Below are 19456 nucleotides of genomic sequence, written 5' to 3'. Positions count from 1 at the left end.
TTGCCGGTTCCAGAGTGAGCGCAGTGTGACAGTGTTAGTACACTGTTATGAGGTGAACAAATGAATGGGTCTCCACACAGGGTAGCGTGGTGTAGCAGGAGGAATGCCTGGCAGGTTACGACTGTTCGAATTCTAACACCACCAATTATTATGAGTCCATGACCCTCGTTTCTTCAGTCTCCTCATCTGTACAACAAAGGGGGTGAGCCACACGGTGGTCGGACGCTGTCTCCCCACAAGCTGGTTAGTGCTCAGGAGCTCGGGTTTAGTAGTTTCACCATCGTCTCCTTGTCTGCAAAGTAGAAACAGTTTCAGGGCTTTTGCGGGCACTAAAGGAGAAAACAGCTAAAATTCAGCATGGTGCCTGGCACATGGTGAGCACCTCAAAAAAACAAGCTACCAGGTAACGCTTTGCCGCTGGTCCAATTACTTGAATGGTATTTTAAATGGCAAAATTTTATTTGTTCTGAAATTATCCCCTTCACTCATTGGCGCTCCTCTGCTCTGTTGAAGCCCTGTTTCCGGAGTGGTGTCAGGTACAGTCTGTACCCCAAGTTCTGGTTCCCTATTTACACCTTCCCTGATGGATCCTAAAAGAAACCACATGCTCTCCTCTGAGCTGCCACCAGAGTTGTGTATAAAAGGTGAATCTTACCAGGCCTCTCACCTTCTTAACTTCCATTTGCTTCCTCGGGGTATTGTTCACGTGGCAGACAAGTGCTTTCAGGATCTAACCTACCTATGCGCCAGTATCTCTTGCTCCTCTCCTGGGGCTCCGCAAACCCCCTGCCCTTCCTGCATCTGTTGTTTCACTTACTTTCTCTTAGTTACAGACGGTTCCAGAATTTCCATGCTTCCACTTACAGTGTTTTGACTTTACAATGCTGCAAAAGCAATACATATTCAGTAGAAACCGTACTTCAAATTTGGAATTTTGATCTTCTCCCATGCTGCCGATATGCGGTAGGTAGGATCCTTTCTCATGACGCTGGCCTGCGGCGGCGAGCCGCAGCTCCCAGACAACCACGCAATCACAAGGGTAAAAAACCATCCACTTACAGCCATTCTGTACCCAGACAACCATCCTGTTTTTCACTTTCAGTACAGTATTCCATCAATTACATGACATATTCAACGCTTTATTATAAAATAGGCTTTGAGTTAGATGATTTTGCCCAACTGTAGGCTAATGGAATTGTTCTGAGCAAGCTTTAGGTAGGTTACGCTAAGCTATGATGTTGGGCGGCTTAGGGGCATTAAATGCATTTTGGACTTACAAACGGGATGAAACCCCATTCCGAGCGGAGGAAGATCTGTTTACTACGCGGCTGGCGCTTAGCTTCTTTTGCCCGCCCAGACACGTGGTCCTTTGGCCGGCGAGGCCACGCCCCTTCACACATAACCACGCCCCTTCCGTCGAAAGCCCTGCCTTCCGGGCGCAAAGCCTGCCGGATCCTCGAGCACGTACCTGTGAGCGTCCCGCTGGGGGTGGGTGAGTGGATTCGTTCGGCGGTGGCCTGTCCTTTTCAGCCTGAGCTCGTTCCCCGAGCCTGGGCCCTCGGGGCTCTCGGAGTCACCTCCAGGGCGATTTCACGGTGCCCCACGCCCGCCGTTCCCGTCCTCGCCCCCTCCAAGCCCGGCAGGTCGCACGGTACGGGGCGGGGCCTGCAGCGGTGACGGACGTGAAGCGGGTGAGGCGCGCGCCAGGGAAGGGGTCGCGGTCGCTGTGGCGGGCCCCGCGGGGTCGGGGTTCGGGGCCCGGGACCAGGGCCGGAGAGCAGCCTGGGGGCCGCGTGCGTGGCACGGGCTGGGCCCCGGCACCACCGCGGCCGCCGGCCTGGGGTCCTCAGCGGGGTCCACAGGGAGGGCGCCTTGCGCAAGGACTTAGCCTGGCCAGGGATGGACAGACAGACGCCCCAGCCCAGCAGGCCTGCTCCTGACCCGGCACACAGAGTCACTGCCACCCCACCCCCCTGCAAGAGCCCTACCTGAGCACAGGACCGACGGGCTCCGTGGACCCTTCCCAGGCCGGACACGCAGGTCCAGTTGCCGCCGCGGGAGGAACCGGCAGTGGGCAGGGCGCCTTCCCGCCCCCGCGCCCCGCACACTGCTGCTGCAGGGTTTTCACACTGACCCTGGGAGGGACAGACACACACCGCCAGTCTGGACTGAGCCACTTACAACTCGTCCTGAGCCGCTCTGCCTCCTGCACGTAGCCGGCCCCAGAGCGCGCACACGCCCCTCCCGCGGGCCCGCCTGCAGCCTCGCTCAGCTTCATGCTCCCTTCGTTCTTCCCTCCCACCAGAGTCCCAGGTCGGCTGACTGAGCTGCTCGGGCCTCAGGCTGTACTGTAGATTCCCTTCCATCTCCACCGCCAGAATGGAGGGCTCTGCTTGCTCTTGACAGTCTCCGGTCCCACCTGAGCTGAGGCTTTACGTCCATCTCGGCGACTTGCAGCTTCCGTCTGAAGACTGTGGTCACCTGGGCTGAGGTGAGAGTTCTGGGGCCTGGGCGGGCATGGGACTGCCTGTGGCTAGGGCAGGCGGGGTCTGGCCCTGACAGTGCCTTTGCAGGAGCCCCAGCCTCGTCATGGACCCAGAGTGCTCCCGGCTCCTCCCTGCGCTCTGTGCCGTCCTGGCAGACCCCGGGCAGCCTGTGGCAGATGACACTTGTTTGGAGAAGCTGCTGGACTGGTTTACAGCGGTAACCGAAGCAGGTAAGGGTGAGGGTGCCGCTGCTGACTTTCCCCGGAGGCCAGAGGGTGCCGGGCTCCCCTGTCCTCTGGAAGGACTGTCTATCCGGTGTCCTTCCTTCATACCTTAGAGATTCCCCCTGGCTTTGGGGACGCAGCAGGCTGAACCTAAGGGGGTGATCAGGAGAGCTCGAACTGCAGGCCGCCTGGTATTCAGGCCATGCTCGGTGGCTGCCGGGGCCACGGGACAAACTTACCTTGTTTTTTTTGTATTAAGAAATCGGGTTTTCTTTCTGATTATGTAAGTAATACATATTCTTTAAATAAAACTTGAACAGCACAGAGGAGTAAACAGGAAGATTAAACCACTCCGAACATTTTTTTCCTTCCAACCTTTTTTCTTAACACGTCATAATTCTGTACTTTTCTTATAAAAATGAGTCACACCGTAAATATAACATATCTTGCTCTTTCTCTCTTACTGTCCTAGTGCGTGTTTCGCCACTGACACGTTGATTTTATTGACTGTATGTCAGTTTGCTCTGTGAATGGACGTTAATTTTACAATTAGTCCACTGTTGTTAGATGTCTGTGTTTCTAACGTGTCATTATTATAACTAACGACATGATGGCTTTCTTTGTACGTATATCTGCTCATGTAAATGTTTGTCTGATAATTGTTTTAGTGTGGATTACATGTCATAAATTTCTGCTGTTTGTTTCTTTGGTTTATCCTGTTCTTTTACCCTCTTTTGAGTCGAATATCTAGGTCTGTCTTGTTTTCTAATAGATGCATTTAAGGCTACACATGTCTCTGCAGGTATCACTTTAGCTGCACCCTGCAAGTCTTACTATGTGGTGCTTTTGTTGTGATTTACTTCCAAATATTTCATACTTTTCATTATAATGTTTCTTTATCCACAAATCATCAATATTTAAAAGGGTATCTTTAGATTCATGACATGGGGTTTTTTTCAGTCTTTTTATTACTGATTTCTAATTTATTTGGTTGGAGTTAGAAAGTATTTGTATTTTGATTCTTTTATATCTGTTGAGGCTTTTATCGTGGCATATACACAGACCATTTTTGCACATGTTCTATAGATTTCTCTATAGGATATTATTTTTTGGTATTTATAGAGTCCTCAATTGTGGCCTAGTAGTTAAATTAAAAAAAAAATCTTTTTAATTGAAGTATAGCTGATTTACAGTGTTGTGTTAGTTTCTGGTGTACAGCAAAGCGATTTTTTTTTTGTATATGTATACACACACGCTTTCAGAGTCTTTTCCATTATAGTTTATTACAAGATATTGGCTCTAACTCCGTGCTCTACAGTAGAACCTTGTTGTTTATTTTATATATAGTAGTTTGTATCTGCTAATCCTAAACTCCTAATTTATACCCCTGCTTCCCCTTTAGTAACCATAAGTTTGTTTTCTGTGTCTGTGAGTCTGCTTCTATTTTGTAAATAAGTTAATTTGTATCTTTTTTTTTAGATTCCACATATAAGTAATAAGATATCTGTCTTTCTCTGTCTGACTTACTTCACTTAGTATGATAACCTCTAGGTTCATCCATGTTGCTGCAAATGGCATTATTTCATCCTTTTTTATGGCTGGGTGATAGTCCATTCTACACACACACACACACACACACACACACACACCACATCTTTATCCATATCTGTCACTGGACACTTAGGTGGCTTCCATGTCTTGGATGTTGTAAATAGTGCTGCGATGAATTTCGGGGTGCATGTATCTTTTCGAATTATGGTTTTCTCCAGATATGTGCCCAGGAATGGGATTGCTGGATCATATGGTAACTCTATTAAAAATTATTTTTAAATAGCTTTATTTGAGATATGATTTACATATCATGAAATTGATCTATTTAAAGTGTGTAATTCAGTGGTTTTTAGTAAATTCACACAGTTTTGCCACCATCCAAAGGTTAATTTTGCAACATTTTCATCCCCTTAGAAGAAACCTGCTGTCCATTAGCAGTTAACCTCTTCCCTCCTCCCCAAGCCGTTACGTATTTTCCTCAGTGTTGTACATGATGAAAAGAATATAGTCTCCATACTTGTTCCTTAGTTCAAGTTTACGTTGTTAAAACCTGTGATGTTCTTGCTAATTTGTTTGCTTAATTGTTTTTGAGAGATATGTGAAAATCTTAAACTAAGATGGTGGATTCAACAATTTCTGTTTGAAATTCTGTCTTTTTTCCCCCTTTGTATATTTTGAAGTTAGGTTAGGTATGTACAGTCTTAGACTGTTATATTTTCCAGGGTTTGGCTGTTGGAGCAATGACTTTCTTTCTAAAGCTCTGACAGAGCTTTTTCCTTTAAAGTCAGTTTTGTTTGATATTACTCTTTCTGCAGCAGCTTTTTAAAAATTAGGATTTGCCAACTGTATCTTTTCAGCCTTTACAAATCTGGCCTTCTGTGTTGTCACGCTTCATTGTTTCTTACACACAGTGTGAGGCTAGCCTTTGGTTCTTGATCTAGTCTGCACAGCTCTTTATTCTAATGGACAGTTTCATTTGTTTCATTTGTTGAGTTTACTGTTATATTTGAACCTATTTTTATTATATTCTTTTGCATTTAAAATATTTTTTCCATGCCTTGTTGTTATGCCTTTTATCTCCTTTTCTGCCCCCCCATTGGATTAATAAAGCTTTTGTTTTTTCAGTCTTTCTGGTTTTGAAGTGAAGTTTTGAAGCATTCCACTTATGTTTTTAGGGGTTAGTCTTACGTGCAAACTGGATTGTAAAAGTTGAAAGTCAGTTAGAATCTCTGTCTTCTGCGCCAACCACACACGGAGCCTCGGGCACTTTAACTCCAGCTGAGTCCAGTCTTCCGTGTTTTGTTGTCTGGTATTTTGATTCTGTTTTGTTTTAAACTCCTTCAAAATTACTTAATTTTTAAAGTCAGTGCTTTTTTAGGTTTGCCCACATGTTTTTGGTTTCTTTGATTCTTGCTTCTCTCTCCTTCACCCTGTTTTTCCCTCCTTACTGTGCCTCATTGTCCTTTCACAAGGGCCTCGCAGTGGAAGCCCTCCCAGTGTTGCCCCAGGTTTCCTCCCCCTTCGCCTCCCCCACCCCGTCAGTGCTTTGGAATGACAGAGCAGTTGCCTATAGACGTTTTGGATGCCACATCTGGAAAAGAATGCCTGTTCCATTGTGCTTCTCGCTTTCGTATTCTCAGTTTAAGAGAAAAGTATCTGTTGGAGGTGAAAATTGTCCTCTGCTTTAATTTGCATTTCTTTTTCGTAATCAGCAAGGCAGAATATCTTTCGTGGTTTGCTGGCCACTTGTATATTCTGTCCCAGCCCCTTGCCTGTTGTTAAGGTATTGGCTTTCTATTTTGTCCCCCTCATTGAATTAAAGTTATGGATCCTTTGTGGCAGTTGTTGCAACGATTTCCTCCCGGTTGGACTGCTGAGTCTAATAGCCTGAGAGAAAGGGAATCTGGGGGGTGCCAGAAGAATGGTCCCTTAGGGAGGCATGCGCTCTGCCCCTGGTAACATGCTTCCCGGCTGGGCCTGTCTCCAGGGTCCAGTCTCCTGTTACTACAGGAAAATCCCTGCCTGGTAGAGCTGCTGTTCCACGTGCTGAAATCCCAGGACCTAAGTTCCAGAATCCTCTCCTTCTCACTCCGCCTCGCAGGGATATTTGCAGCCCAGGAAAACTGCTTCCAGTATCTTCAGGTGAGCCTGGGTCCTCCCACCTGAGTGACCCACCTTCTCCTGCAGGTACACAAAGCACTGGTGGCTGTCATGACCCCTGAGTCTCTGAAGCTTGTTTTGCCCCGCGTCTTGACGTGTACCGCAAGGTTTTTATTCCTGAGTATAGTTCTCCTTTGAAGAACTGACCAGGAATGATGTTGGGGTGAACGGTGAACATTTTAAAATACGGCAGAGCTGGGGCTGGCTCTCTGCCCTGGCGCTGCCCTTCATGGGTGTTCCTCAGTTCAGCAGTGCAGGCTCCAGGGACCCAGCCCACACCAGCTCGCTGCGGGACAGGCTTCCCAGGATGTTCCACACGGAAGTGTGTTTTAGGAAATGACTTCATGTGTGATAATCCACCCATACCTCTGGTGCTTTGCAGTTGGTAGAACACCTCAGTTTACAAAATCACATTCATGTTATCCTGGGCGCCCTGGCCAGTAAGCAGGTCAGGAGTCTTCATCTTTCTCCTGGATTAGGAGACAGTGAAGGCTCAATATAAGAATCCCACAGAGCTGGCAGAGCTCACACTAGACCCTGAAGAGTCGCACTGTTCGAATGCTCTGTTACACCACCTGTTGCTCTGGAAGTAAATCCTCAGTCCCAATCAGATGGCCTTCCCCAACTTCATTGATTTCCTGAGTACTTCCCAGTTCCCGTCTCTACTTCTCCACGGCCTCCTCTTCCTTCCCAAGGTTGACCATGGCTTTAGGGGCTTAGAAGGCCACTGACTGCCCTTCAGTCTGGTGGTCGGCCCTCTGCACGTGGGGATGAGGGACACGGGCAGGTTCGGGCTCTGAGTCGCAGTGGAAGGTTGCTTTCTGTCCTGGGCCCGTGGCACTGGCTTGGGCTCCTGTTCCCTTTTCACCTGGCCCTTCACAGCCTCCCAGGGGGTCTGGTAGCCCTAAGGGCCCTTCAGCAGCCGGATGCTCACCAGTAGACGGTGCCTGGGCAGCGGACATGTGGACAGACTACCTGAGGTGGGGGGCTGAGCCTTTGTACCTTCCCGTTGGCTCTCCCCCAGGGAGAGGCTGCAGCTCTGGGGGCGCATTTCGGTGATGCGAGATCCCACAGAGGGCCTGCCCTGTGAGCCGCCGCCTCCAGCAACACCCCTCAAGGCCTCGAGGCCACTGCGGAGTTAGAGTCATCCTTGAGCGATTGGAAGTGTGTCTCCGAGGCCCTGTGGTCCCTTACGCTGGAGTCTGAGATGACTTGAGGGTGGGGACCAGCATTTTATTGTCAAGATAGACAAGGCTCAGAGCTAGTAGCTACACCAGTGAGGGGCTCCGTTGGTAAGAGGCAGCCCCCGAGTTTCCCACTCATTGGCACCCTGTAGTGAACAAGAGCCTTGTGCACGTGGCAGCAGATCAGGACAATGCGTTATTGTCCTATGGACGTCCACGAGCAGGTGGGGATTGAGCGGGGAGTTAGCCACTGCCTGCTGACGGGGCGGGGTGGTCAGCTTCGTAGGGGCAGTGGTCTTGCAGCCGGGTTGTAAGGGGTTTGAGCAGGTGTATGGGGGGTGTGTGCTGGGGGATCCAGGGTAGGGGACACCTGGAGGAGGGCAGCTGCCCTGGAGGGCCCCGAGTGCCAAGCACAAGAGCTCAGTAGGCCGTGGAGACCTTTGGGGTCCTTGAGCGCAGCATGTCACGGTCAGAGGGGGACCGTTGGTGTTGCAGTTGGTGGGCTGGTTGGGGGAAGGGTTTCTGAAGTGAACTGTGACAGGGTTGATGAGGCTTTATGTAAAACCCAGTTCTCCCTTCCGAAATTCTGTCCCCTGGAAGGCACAGTTGGCAGTGCTGTGGCTGCCATCGGCCTGCTCTGGTGGCCACCTGCCACCTCTCACAGGCTCTTTGTCGGCCGCTCACGAGAAATTCCCCCAAAGAAGCGCCTCGACCAGCTGTGAAGGATAGAAAAGCCGTCTCTGATGTGGGGTCCCCTGGGAGCTTGCTCAGGTCCCCACTTCCTTCTCTGCTTCCCAGCAGGGGGAGCTGCTGCCCATGCTCTTTGGGGAGGTGGGCCCCCTCGGAGGAGCGGCCTGGACGGCCCCCGCTGTGCGCAGCGGCTGGATCCAGGGCCTGCGCACCCTGGCACAGCATCCTAGCGCCCTGCGCTTCCTCGCCGCCTGTGGTGAGTGCCCCCGTCTGCCCTGCCTTCCGCCTCTGCCCTTACCGTGCCTGATGCTCTGCGACTCCTGGGAAATCACTGCACCTTGCTGGGTCTCTTCCTCTGAACATGAAAGTGGCTGTGGTATCGTAGGGCTGTTGTGAGGAACATTCGGGGTAACCAAGGGCTGGAGGCCCCTCAAGGGTGTACGGTGTCCTGTGGCTTGTAGGTGAGAGCCAGCAGTTGGGGTGGCTTTGAAACTGACGAGAAGAATCCCAAGTGGCCAGGGTTCTAAAGCCCCTCGCCCTGTGAACCCTCCATTCTGATTCCATTGCCTCTGAGTAGCGGGGAGGCTGGGCCTCTGACAGTGCCTCCGCATTGGGTAGTTTCTGAGTTCTGTCCGTGAGGATCTGAAGTCCAGTGGTTGAAGCTGCTCAGTGGTTTCAGCGTCTCTGCTGTCACCATGGACTCTGTTCCAGCTGAACCCTGTTTCTCTCCCCACCCGTTGTCCCTCCCCGCCCCCCAGGTGCAGTTGACACCATCTTCTCCCTGCAGGGAGATCCCAGCCTGTTTGTGGCCTCGGCAGCCGGGCAGCTCCTGGTGCACATTCTGGACTTGGCGATGCGGGGCCCAGCCGAGGGCCACCGCAGTCCGCAGGCTTGTGACTGGCCAGCATGTGCCCAGAAGATCGTGGGTCACATCGAAGACTCCCTGTGCTCCACAGCCGTCCCGCAGGTCACACAGGCCCTGAGCGTCCTGACCACTGCGTTCGGGCACTGCCACGGCCTTTGGACGCAAGGCCTTTGGGTGCGGCTGAGCCCCCTCGTGGCCCGCCTGCTCGAGAAAGACCCTGTCCCAGCCTCACACTCGCTCGTGGATCTCCTCCTCAGCGTGGCCCGGTCAGGCCCCCAGGGCGCAGCTGGTGGGGTGGGCAGGAGGTGGGGCTTGTTTTCTTCGGGAAGTCTTGGGGCAGCCATCACACCTGGGCCACATCTCCCTGGCTGCCCGAGAACGCTGCCTCGAGTAGAGGGGACACCAGAGGGGGTCTGGAAGCCCGCACACCTGGGCCACATCTCCCTGGCTGCCCGAGAGCGCTGCCTCGAGTAGAGGGGACACCAGAGGGGGTCTGGAAGCCCGCACACCTGGGCCACATCTCCCTGGCTGCCCGAGAGCGCTGCCTCGAGTAGAGGGGACACCAGAGGGGGTCTGGAAGCCCGCACACCTGGGCCACATCTCCCTGGCTGCCCGAGAGCGCTGCCTCGAGTAGCGGGGACACCAGAGGGGGTCTGGAAGCCCGCACACCTGGGAAAGGCCTTCTGTCTCAGCCGGCACACCCAGCCCAGGCCACGGCGGCCCGCTGGGCACGGTGTGGGCTGGACGGGGGAATGACGTTCTCTTCCTGGGCTCCTCTCCGCAGTTCTGCGCCGAGCTCTTACCGTGGCCTGTGGGAGACTTTGGCCCAGACACTGAGCCACTTGAGCCCCACACAGGCAGGGCCTCTGGCTTTGGGGATCCTGAAACTGCAGGACTGGTAAGGATTGGGGTTCATGTTGTGTGAGGCGGGCAGAGAGGTCAGGGAGCTTCAGGGGAGCTCCTGAAACCAGAGATCGGTCAGAGGCAGCTGGCCGGGGCGTGGCCGGGCCGTCCGTGGTTATCAGCAAGGTGTTGGCACAGGCTCCGGCTTCTACAGTTTTTAGTGGTGGAATAGCTTTATTCACAGGCTCCCCAAAGATAAAAGAGATCTTGGAGCAGCCCTGCTCAGAGCAGGGCTGGGTTCATACTCAGGATCTGCTCAGCTGCCTTCTGCCACCTCCCCAGTGGCCTCACCTTGTGGATCCTGGGCCACCCTGTGTGCGTGCCACTGTGGGGGGGCGTACTAGGGGCTGTGGGATGGTGGAGGGGGACCCAGTAGACAGGAGTGACAGGACAGATTCCCAGAGGGAGAGAGATATGCGCCCTACCAGGAAGGGGGTGTGGGGTCTGGAGAGGTGGGAAGGAAGAGAAATCATTCCAGGGTTTCAGGCGGACTAGAGCCGGTCTTGGTGGCCCAGGTCTGGGGTGAAAGTGGGCACAGGGCGCTGGGGTTACGATGCAGGCCTGGCTCTGGGCTCCAGGGTCTCCAGATGTTCAGAGAAAGGGAGTGGTCCTAAGGAAGAGGGAAGGATTGGGCAGCTGGCTTGGAGGGAGAGCTCTGTACCAGCTTGGCCTCCCAACCACCCTGGGCCCAAGCACGTTGGCGAGAGGCGAGACCATGTTCTGGAAAGTAGGAAAGGATATCTCAGCATTGGGAGTACTTCCAGGAGCTGGGGCATCCCATCCCTTTGGCCCTGAGCAGGCACCGCCCATCGGAGTGGGTGTGGCCAGGCCTTCCCCAGGCTCTTCCTGGGGCCTGGGTGGTGCTCTCGCAGCTCCTTGGAGTCCCCTGCCAGTGGTGTGAGTGCTGGTCACAGTGCTTACAGGGAGGCTGTTTCTCAAGGGGGTGTCCAAATCCCCAGCACTGACCCCTTTGGCCCAGACTTGCTGGGGATATTAGGAGGGTAGCCAGCTTGCCTGAGGGCGGGGACAGCCCTCACCGTGTCCTCTGTCCTCAGTCCACAGGCGCTGAGGACCCAGGCCTTTGGCATCCTCCTCCAGCCCCTGGCCTGTGTCCTGGAAGCTGCTGCTCAGGCCCCTGGACCCCCAGGTAGGCTGCTTGGGAAGGGTGGGCAGGTGCAGGAAGGCAGGACCCTGGGGTCCTGAGAATCCTTGGGGCCAGGGCGGGCTGATGGGCAGCGGGACACCTGGCTTGCCACCCCACCTAAGAGTGAAGGTGGCTGCGGTGTAGGCTGCCGTCCCAGGTGTGACCGCTGCTCACGTCCCTGCCTGGGAGTTCATAGGGCAGCATTGCCCCCTGTGGGCATCAGCTGGAGTGGCCCCCAGAGTAGCTGACCTGGCAGTTGGTGGTGGTTACCGGGGGCCTGGGCCACGTGGATGGTTCCTGACCCAGAGCAGGCACACGGGCTTGGCACTCGTCCTCCCAGAAGGTCAGTTCTGTGATGGGAGAGTGAGTTTCCTCGCTGCGACTTGTCTTGCTTCAGCCGCACGATGGGGTGAGGATTAGAGAAGGGGGGCCAGCTTTGCCTCGGAGCCCCATGTTGAGCGTAGAGATGGGCCTCTGACCAGCGGAAACCGGCCCAGGCATGGGCTGCAGGGAGAGTGGGACTGCTTGAGAGCCCTGCAGACAGGTCCAGACCTCAGCTCCGGCCGGCTGGACGCCACCCTGGATGAGCCACCTGCTCGGAACCTCCAGGCCTGGTCTCTGGTATGAAGCAGTGACCAGCGGCAAGGCCTGCAGTGGCCACACAGGAGGTGCCCGCTAACCAGGGGCTGTTTCTGGTCGCCCTCTAGGCTTGCTGGAGGGGGCCGCAGGCAACTCGATGACGGTGGACACGCTCCTCTCCTCCAAGTCGGCCTGTGTGGGTCTCCTGTGCTGTGCTCTGGCCCACCTGGGGCTGCTGCAGCCGTTGGTAGGTAAGGCCCGGCCCAGGTCCACACTGGCAGTGGGACTTGTGGCCTGCATTGACCTTCCGTCCTCCCCCAGCCCCAGCGCCCCTCGCCCTGGCCGCAGGCGCCCCTGCTTGGGGCTGCGGTGACAATACTGCGGCTCTGCAGTGGCTCAGCGGCCCCCACCTCCGATGTGGGCAGCCGTCTCTGTGCGATCCTGGTGGGCTGTGGCCGGGTCCAGCGAGCTGCCCTGGATTTCCTGGGGGCGCTGTCTCAGGGGACCGGTAAGTGAGAATGTTTTCTCTTGCACAGCTCGGGTGTTGGGCGAGCCCCACAGCTGCTCAGAGATGTCCCAAGACTGCTGTCCTCTGCATGTTTTCTCTGGGGCAGGGGCTGGGATTCAGCTGACCAATGGGTTCTGTCCCCTGTTTTCCTTGGGTTGCCATACTTGTGGGCTGGGGAGGCCCCAGGGTAGGAGGTTGGGTGCTTCAGCCATCCACGTCTGTCTCAGGCCCTCAAGAGTTGGTGACGCAGGTGTTTTCCGTCCTCCTGGAGTACCTCGTGAGCCCTGAGTCCAGCTCCATGGTACACGCACAGGGTGCAGGGTGGAGGGTGGAGGGAAGGGGAGGGGGAGGGAGGCAGAGGCAGGGCACCCCTGCAGGCCTCTCTGGGGCCAGAATTGCCTCTTTTTTTTTTTTTTTTTAAATAATTAATTTTAAAATATTGGCTGTTGCTGCACGCGGGCTTTCTGTACTTGTGGCGAGCAGGGGCTACTCTTCGTTGCGGTGCACAGGCTTTTCAATGCAGTGGCTTCTCTTGTTGTGGAGCACGGGCTCTAGGTGCAGTGGGCTTCAGCAGTTGTGGCTCGCAGGCTCAGTAGTTGTGGGTCGCGGACTCTAGAGCACAGGCTCAATAGCTGTGACGCACGGGCTTAGTTGCTCCGCGGCATGTGGGATCTTCCTGGACCAGGGCCCGAACCCGTGCCCCCTGCATTGGCAGGCGGATTCTTAACCACTGCGCCACCAGGGAAGTCCCCAGAATTGCTTCTTAAAGTGAGTTTCAAGGGGCAGGCAGCTGCACAGGGTTCGGCCCAGGGCCTGGCATTGGTGGAGATTGAGTGAGGGGTCGCCAGGCCATGGAAAGCAGGGAGAGGATCCAGTCTTACAAGGAATTCTCCATGAGAGATGTAAACTAGAACCAGGTGGGCCTTACGCTTGGGGTCCCAACTCTCATTGAGGTTTCCTGCAAATCTCCCCGTTCTCGTAGCCCTGGGGTTGAGTCATGCTCTGGGGGTGCAGGAATAGCATATGTACTGAGCAGGCAGTGGGGAGATTGGATGATAAGCCTGGCAGATTCCGGGGCTTTCAGGAAAAGGTGCCGTGGGTAGTTCCTGCTGTTTTGGTGCAGAAGTTTCATTTCCCTGGTAGTGGGGCTTCCTGACAAGAGCTGGCCTCTCCTCCTCTCTCTCTAGTCTTGGATGCCAGTCGGCCACTTCCAGAGGCTTCTGCCTCGTAAAAATGAAGTCCGGTGTTCCCTGTCCCCATGTATCCCGTCCCCATCTTATACCCCAGGGCGGGGACGGGGGCAGGCGGGCCAGCTCACCCCTCCTGGCCCTGCAGCCCCACTCTTCCCGCTCCAGGTTCTGAAGAAGGCCTTCCAGGCCACACTCAGGTGGCTCCTGAGCTCACCCAAGACCCCTGGCTGCTGCGACCTGGACCCCCACACCCAGCTGTTCCTCAGAGGTGATCCCAGCCCCTCCCAGGGGTGAACTGAGGGAGGAGCAGGGATGGAGGCGACTGGGGGCTGGGTGGGAGGCAGGGTGGACATGGCCCGGGCCCTCTGAACCGTTCCTCCTGCCCCAGAGCTGCTTCCTGTGCTACAGAAGCGCCTGTGCAGCCCCTGCTGGGAGGTAAGGGACTCAGGCCTCGAGTTCCTGACCCAAATGACCAGACACTGGGGAGGTGAGTGCAGGGTGCGGCGCCGGGGGCTGGGGTCCCTGTGGGAGGGCTGGCCTGGCCTTGGCACACCGTTGTCCCCAGGTAGTTGGGAACTCGGACTACCTAGGCTGCCTTTGGGGAGGGAGGAGAGGCTGTGGACTCAGCTTTCGGTCATAGCTGGTTGTGGCTTCTTGGACCCCCAGGGCAGGCCGGCTTCAGACAAGCGCTCCTTGCTTCAGAGGTGCCTGAGCTCACCAAGCAGCTTCTGCGAGACCCTGAGAGTTACGTCCGCGCGAGCGCAGTGACCGCCACAGGGCAGTTGTCTAGCTGGGGGCTGTGTGCCACCCCTGCCGGCCCTGAGTGCCCAGGGGCTCAGCAGGTAGGAGGCAGTGGGTCCTGTGGCCGTGCGCCCACCTGGCGGCTGTCCTGATGCCAGGGTGGAGTGGGTCTGCCGTCCAGGGGTGGCATTCAGGGTCGGGCGTGTCCCCTGAATCTCCAGCTCCACTTCCTGGAAGCCCTGTCTCTTGGGCACGGCCACCCCTGTTTGACGGTGGGCAGATGGGGGGCTGAAGGGCACATCGCCTGAAGGAAGCCGAGCATGGCAGGGGGTCCTCATGGGGGTTCTCCCTGCTGCACCCCGAGCCCGTCAGCGGGAACTCGACTTCCCTGGTCCCTCCACCCTCTTCCCACTCTGTCCTCCAGGAGAGCCTGCTCGTGGAGCTTCTGCACATCCTCTCCACAGACTCGGAGGGCTTCCCCCGGAGGGCCGTCATGCAGGTCTTCACTGAGTGGCTGAGGGATGGCCACGATGATGTAGCTGAAGACGCGGAGCAGTTTGTGGCTGGAGCGCTCCAGGCGGCGAGCAGGGACTTGGACTGGGAGGTGCGGGCCCAGGGCCTCGAGCTGGCACTGGTGTTCCTGGAGCAGTTGCTGGGTCAGCGCGGCTCCCACTGTCCCTATGCCGTGGCCCTGCCCGAGACAGCCCCACCTGGTGTGCTGGCCCAGGCCCTGCAGGTGCTCTGCCGTGTGCAGCTCTTTGAGTTTGCCTTCCGTGCCTTGTTTGACTGTGACCGACCTGTGGCCCAGAAGTCCTGTGATCTTCTCCTATTCCTGAGGGCCAAGGCTGCTCCCTGTGGCAGCCCGCAGGAGGCGGGGGACAGTCCCAACGTGGCCTCTGTGGAGGCCACCCTGCAGAGGTGGCAGGCAGGTGAGCAGGGTCAGCCCCTGGGGTACCTGGAGCCCGGGGCCGTCGTAGCTCTGCTGAGGTCTGTAGACCTGGAGGGCCTTCGGGACACTCTGGCTGAGAGCAGTGACCATGTGGAGAAGAGCCCCCAGTCACTCTTGCAGGACATGCTGGCTGCCGTGGGCGTCCTTGGGGAGAACGAGGCCGACTGCTACTGACCAGCCTAGTAGCAACCTCCCCAGGACCCTGCTGCTGCACCACGTCCCTTCCTTGGGCCCTGCCATCCTGAGGGCTCTAGTCTGGCCTGGCTGCACAAGGGACCCTCCGGGGAAGCCAGGACCAGGTGAGCCCAGCAAGCTCAAAGAGCCCCACATTTTGATGTATTGCTGAAGAAGTGGCTTATTTTCTACTCAAAATAAGTGTGATTTGATGGTGCCACTGGGTCAGCACAGTGTCCTAAGACTGCCCAAGGGTAGGCCCCAGGCCTGGTGGGGGCTGGAGAAACATCTGGGGGGGACCCTCTGCACAGTGGCCACGTGCTTCCTTGGCACGGAGGGGTGGTTCCTCTGCTTGGATCCCACCGTGCCCCAGGGACACCCAAGGTCAGAGAGCAAGCAGCTCAGGCTGGAGTGTGTCTGGCCTTGGTCCCTGGTCCCTAACGGTAGTGACCCCAGGTCTAACCAAGCCAGGTTTTCAGTCTCTGAACCTCCAGGATCAGCTTGACTTTGTAACGGTTCAGAGCTCACCATTTCAACTCACCAGGCACGTAGGGTCGCCAGTGGTAACATCAGGGGAGTTCAGCTCTGGGCTGGTCCTCAGGGGACCAAATAGACGGTACACCAGCCCAAGCTCTGCCATTTCCCAGCCATGTGACCCTGGGTTGACCTGTTCCCCATCTGTAAAATGGGAATTTTACTCTTTGCCTCCCAGAGGTAAGTATCTCAGTGTTCTAAAGCACCCAGCACAGTCAAAGAAGAAATCTCAAGAGAAACTTTAAAATATTTTTCACTGAATGAAAATGAAATTACAACTTACCAAAATTTGTGGGATGCAGCAGAAGCAGTGCTCAGAGGGATGTTTATAGCATTGAATGCATATATGAGAAAAGAAGAAACATCTAAAATCAATAAACTAAGCTTCCACCTTAGGAAACTGGAAAAAGAGCAAATTCAACCCAAAGTAAGCACAAGAAAAGAAATAATAAAAACTAGAGCAGAAATCAATGAAATTGAAAACAGGAAATCAATAGAGGAAATCAAGTAAACCAAAAACTGGTTTTTGAACAGATCAATAAAGTCAATAGGCCCCTAGCTAGGCTAAGAAAAAAAAGGGAAGACACAAATTACTAGTACCAGAAATAAAAGGGGACATCACTGCAGATCCCATGATAATTGAAAGGATAATAAAGGAACACGGAGCAACTCTGTGCCCACAAATTTGATAACCTACCTGAGATGGACTAATTCTTTGAAAGACAGTCTGCCAAACTGATACAAGAAATAGATGATCTGAGTAGGCCTGTATCTGTTAAATTGAATCCATAATTAACAACCTTCTAAAACAGAAAGCATGAGGCCCAGGTGGCTTCACTAGTGAATTCTACAAAACATTTAAGGAAGAAATTATACCAGTCCTCTACAGTTTTCCAGAAGATAGAGCAGAGGGAATACTTCCTAACTCATTCTATGAGGCCAGCATTACCCTAATACCAAAACCAGACAAATATCCAAGAAAACTAGGAACCAGTATCTCTCATCATAGATACGGAAGTCCTTAACAAAATATTAGCAGATTGCATCCAACAATGTCTAAAAAGAATTATACACCAAGATCAAGTGGGGTCTCCTTCATGTATGCAAGGCTGGTTCAGCATTTGAAAATCAGAGCGATCCATCCCATCAACAGGGTAAAGCAGGAAAAGCACAGTCGCATCAGCTGCAGGAAAGGCATTTGGCAAAACCCCTTACTATCCTCAGGTTTTAGGTTGGGCTGAGAGGTGACCCCACAGCCTCTGGGAAGACCCATGTCCTTTGCTGTGTCATAGAAACTTCTTGCAGGGAGAGGTGTGTGTGGACAGCAGGGGACCTGTTCCTGGGAGATGCTGTGCCCTGTGGAAAGCAGCTGGTGTTGTCTCGGGCAGAATTTGCATTCTTGGTGCAGGCCTAGCAGGTCTGTCTTCTCACTCCTTCACTAAGGCAAACGCCCATCAGACGGACCTACCTGGTCAAACCCTGGCTTCACCACTTACAGGCTGCTCTGTCCTTGGGCAGGTCATTTAATTCCACTCAGCCTGGCCTTGTCTATGAAATGGGGATGGACCTCCCCAAGCTGTTGAGAACTGACTGAGACATGGTGAATAAAATGCCTGACATTGTGACTTTCACAAAGAAGATAGTCAACAAGAAGGTGTTAGCTTCTTCCTTTAGTCCTTCCCCTCCCTTAACTGCTGTTCCCAAGGTTGTGTGGATCGGCCTTTTCTCTTCCTGCTCTGCCCACCTCCTCTGAGTGAGTTAATTCAGTTCCCTGGCTTCACACACAACCCTCACACCAACAGGTTAGGACTCCTGTCAGACTTCTCTGAGCCCTGGACCTGCATGTCTAGTGCCAGTGGGTCAGCTGCACTGGGATAGGACAAGGACCCTGCACGTGTGACAACACTAAGCTGCGTCCACTGCTTCTCTAGTAGATTCCTGAAGTCACTTCTCAAAGGGCCTCCTTCCAGCAGCCTTTCCTTCCTCTACTCTTACCCTCTCTGGCTGAAGCAATCTGTCCAAACCTGGTTATTCTCACTCCCCTGCCTAGACCCTACTGTGTCTCCCCATTGTCAACAGGCTGGCACACAAGACCCTTCAGGCTGGGCACCTGACATCTCCAGCACAGTCTCCTGCAAAGCCCTACCTTAGTCCCTACCCTGGAAAATCGCCAGTGTGTGACTGTGTAAATCGCTTGGCAGTGCTTAGATTTCTGGGCCCTCTATCTGAGTTTCTGAAGCAGGAGGTCCACAGTGGGGCCCGTGAAGCTGCATTTTAAAAAAAAGTTTATTTTTGACTGCATTGGGTCTTCATTGCTGCACGTGGGCTTTCTCTAGTTGTGGTGAGCGGGGGCTACTCTTCGTAGTGGTGTGTGGGCTTCTCATTGCGGTGGCTTGTTGTGGAGCATGGGTTCTAGGTGCGTGGGCTTCAGTAGTTGTGGCACATAGGCTCAGTGGTTGTGGCGTGCAGGTTCAGTAGTTGTGGTGTACGGGCTTAGCTGCTCCACAGCATGTGGGATCTTCCTGGACCAGGGATCGAACCCGTGTACCCTGCATTGGCAGGCGGATTCTTAACCACTGTGCCACCAGGGAAGTCCTGAACCTTCATTTTTAACAAGCGTAACAGGAGAGCCTGGTGATAAAAGTATGTGTTTTGGTTTGTCTAAAACTGTCTTCACTGTCATACTTGAATATATTGAGCATAAATTCTAAGTTAGTGTCTGTTTCCTTCCAACACACTGAAATACACTGAGTGCATTCCACCATGCCCTGGCTTCCATTGTTGCGGCCAAGAGGTCACCGTCAGTCTAACTGCTGTTCTTGGAGGGAGCCTATCTTTTCAGTGGATGTTCTGAAGTTTCCCATTGTCTTTGGTTTTTCTGTAATTTTACTACCACGGATAGGTGAGAATTTTTAAATTTATTCTTGGGATTCTTGAATCTGGATTGGTGTTTTTCACCAGTTCTGGCAAATTCTCAGCCGCTATGCTTTCAAAGTGCTTTTCTCTGATCCAGGTTCTCTCTCTAGCACCACCCCCTTCTCTTTCTCTCCTAGAATAGAAATCTATACATCTGCGATCTCATTGTTCTCTCCACATCTTTTAATCTCTCCACTATTTTCCGTCTTTTGATTTTTGTATGTTGTGTTTGTGCTTTTAAACATTTGTTAACACTTTAGCTTCCTGTTCTGTGCCGATATTTTCAAGCTAAGCTTTGACTTCTTCAAACCTAAGAAGCTCCGTTGTTTTATAACCCATGTCTGTATTACAGTAACACTAGCTGCTTATCAAACAAACCTTAAAATTTCATGGCTTAAACTAATGCAGGTTTATTCACTAACCACAGAGTAGTGCACTGTAGGTGTTTCTCCATTGGGCAGCTTTCCCCCAGGTGGTGAAGTGGGGACCCAGGTCCCTTCATTCTGGTGCCTTCTCATCATCAACCCATGGTTCCTAAGATTCCCGTAGAGTTTGGGCCCAGGCCAGGCATCCAGGAATGAGAGAAGACTATGGAGATTCAGATAGAGGTTTTTATGGGTGAGGCCCAGAAGTTGCACAGTTGTTATCACCTACATTC

At 53.8% G+C, this 19456-nt stretch overlaps 1 protein-coding gene across 3 annotated transcripts; it reads left to right on the top strand.

The window, feature by feature from the left end:
- The first annotated feature begins 1417 nt into the window (after nt 1-1417).
- On the top strand, nt 1418-18349 carry BRAT1 (BRCA1 associated ATM activator 1). 3 transcript variants are annotated; one of them, XM_060032529.1, is made up of 15 exons: nt 1418-1488; nt 2306-2491; nt 2574-2716; nt 6249-6403; nt 8404-8551; nt 9054-9426; nt 9945-10058; nt 11119-11210; nt 11915-12033; nt 12108-12294; nt 12522-12595; nt 13650-13752; nt 13873-13971; nt 14151-14326; nt 14650-18349. In XM_060032529.1, exons 3-15 carry the CDS (start codon nt 2590-2592, stop codon nt 15346-15348), a joined length of 2466 nt encoding a protein of 821 aa, XP_059888512.1. In that variant the 5' UTR covers nt 1418-1488; nt 2306-2491; nt 2574-2589; the 3' UTR covers nt 15349-18349. The 3 variants fall into 3 exon arrangements, with proteins under 3 accessions (XP_059888512.1, XP_059888511.1, XP_069397538.1); XM_060032528.1 differs by having other exon boundaries at nt 1481-1691; XM_069541437.1 differs by lacking the exons at nt 1418-1488; nt 2306-2491; nt 2574-2716; nt 6249-6403 and having other exon boundaries at nt 8455-8551; nt 9083-9426.
- The last annotated feature ends 1107 nt before the right edge of the window (nt 18350-19456 follow it).

Source organism: Delphinus delphis, chromosome 15, assembly GCF_949987515.2.
Source record: "Delphinus delphis chromosome 15, mDelDel1.2, whole genome shotgun sequence".
Classification (NCBI taxonomy): Eukaryota; Metazoa; Chordata; class Mammalia; order Artiodactyla; family Delphinidae; genus Delphinus; species Delphinus delphis.
The sequence above is the reverse complement of the archived record's forward strand: the minus strand, read 5'-3'. Positions and strand labels throughout refer to the sequence as shown.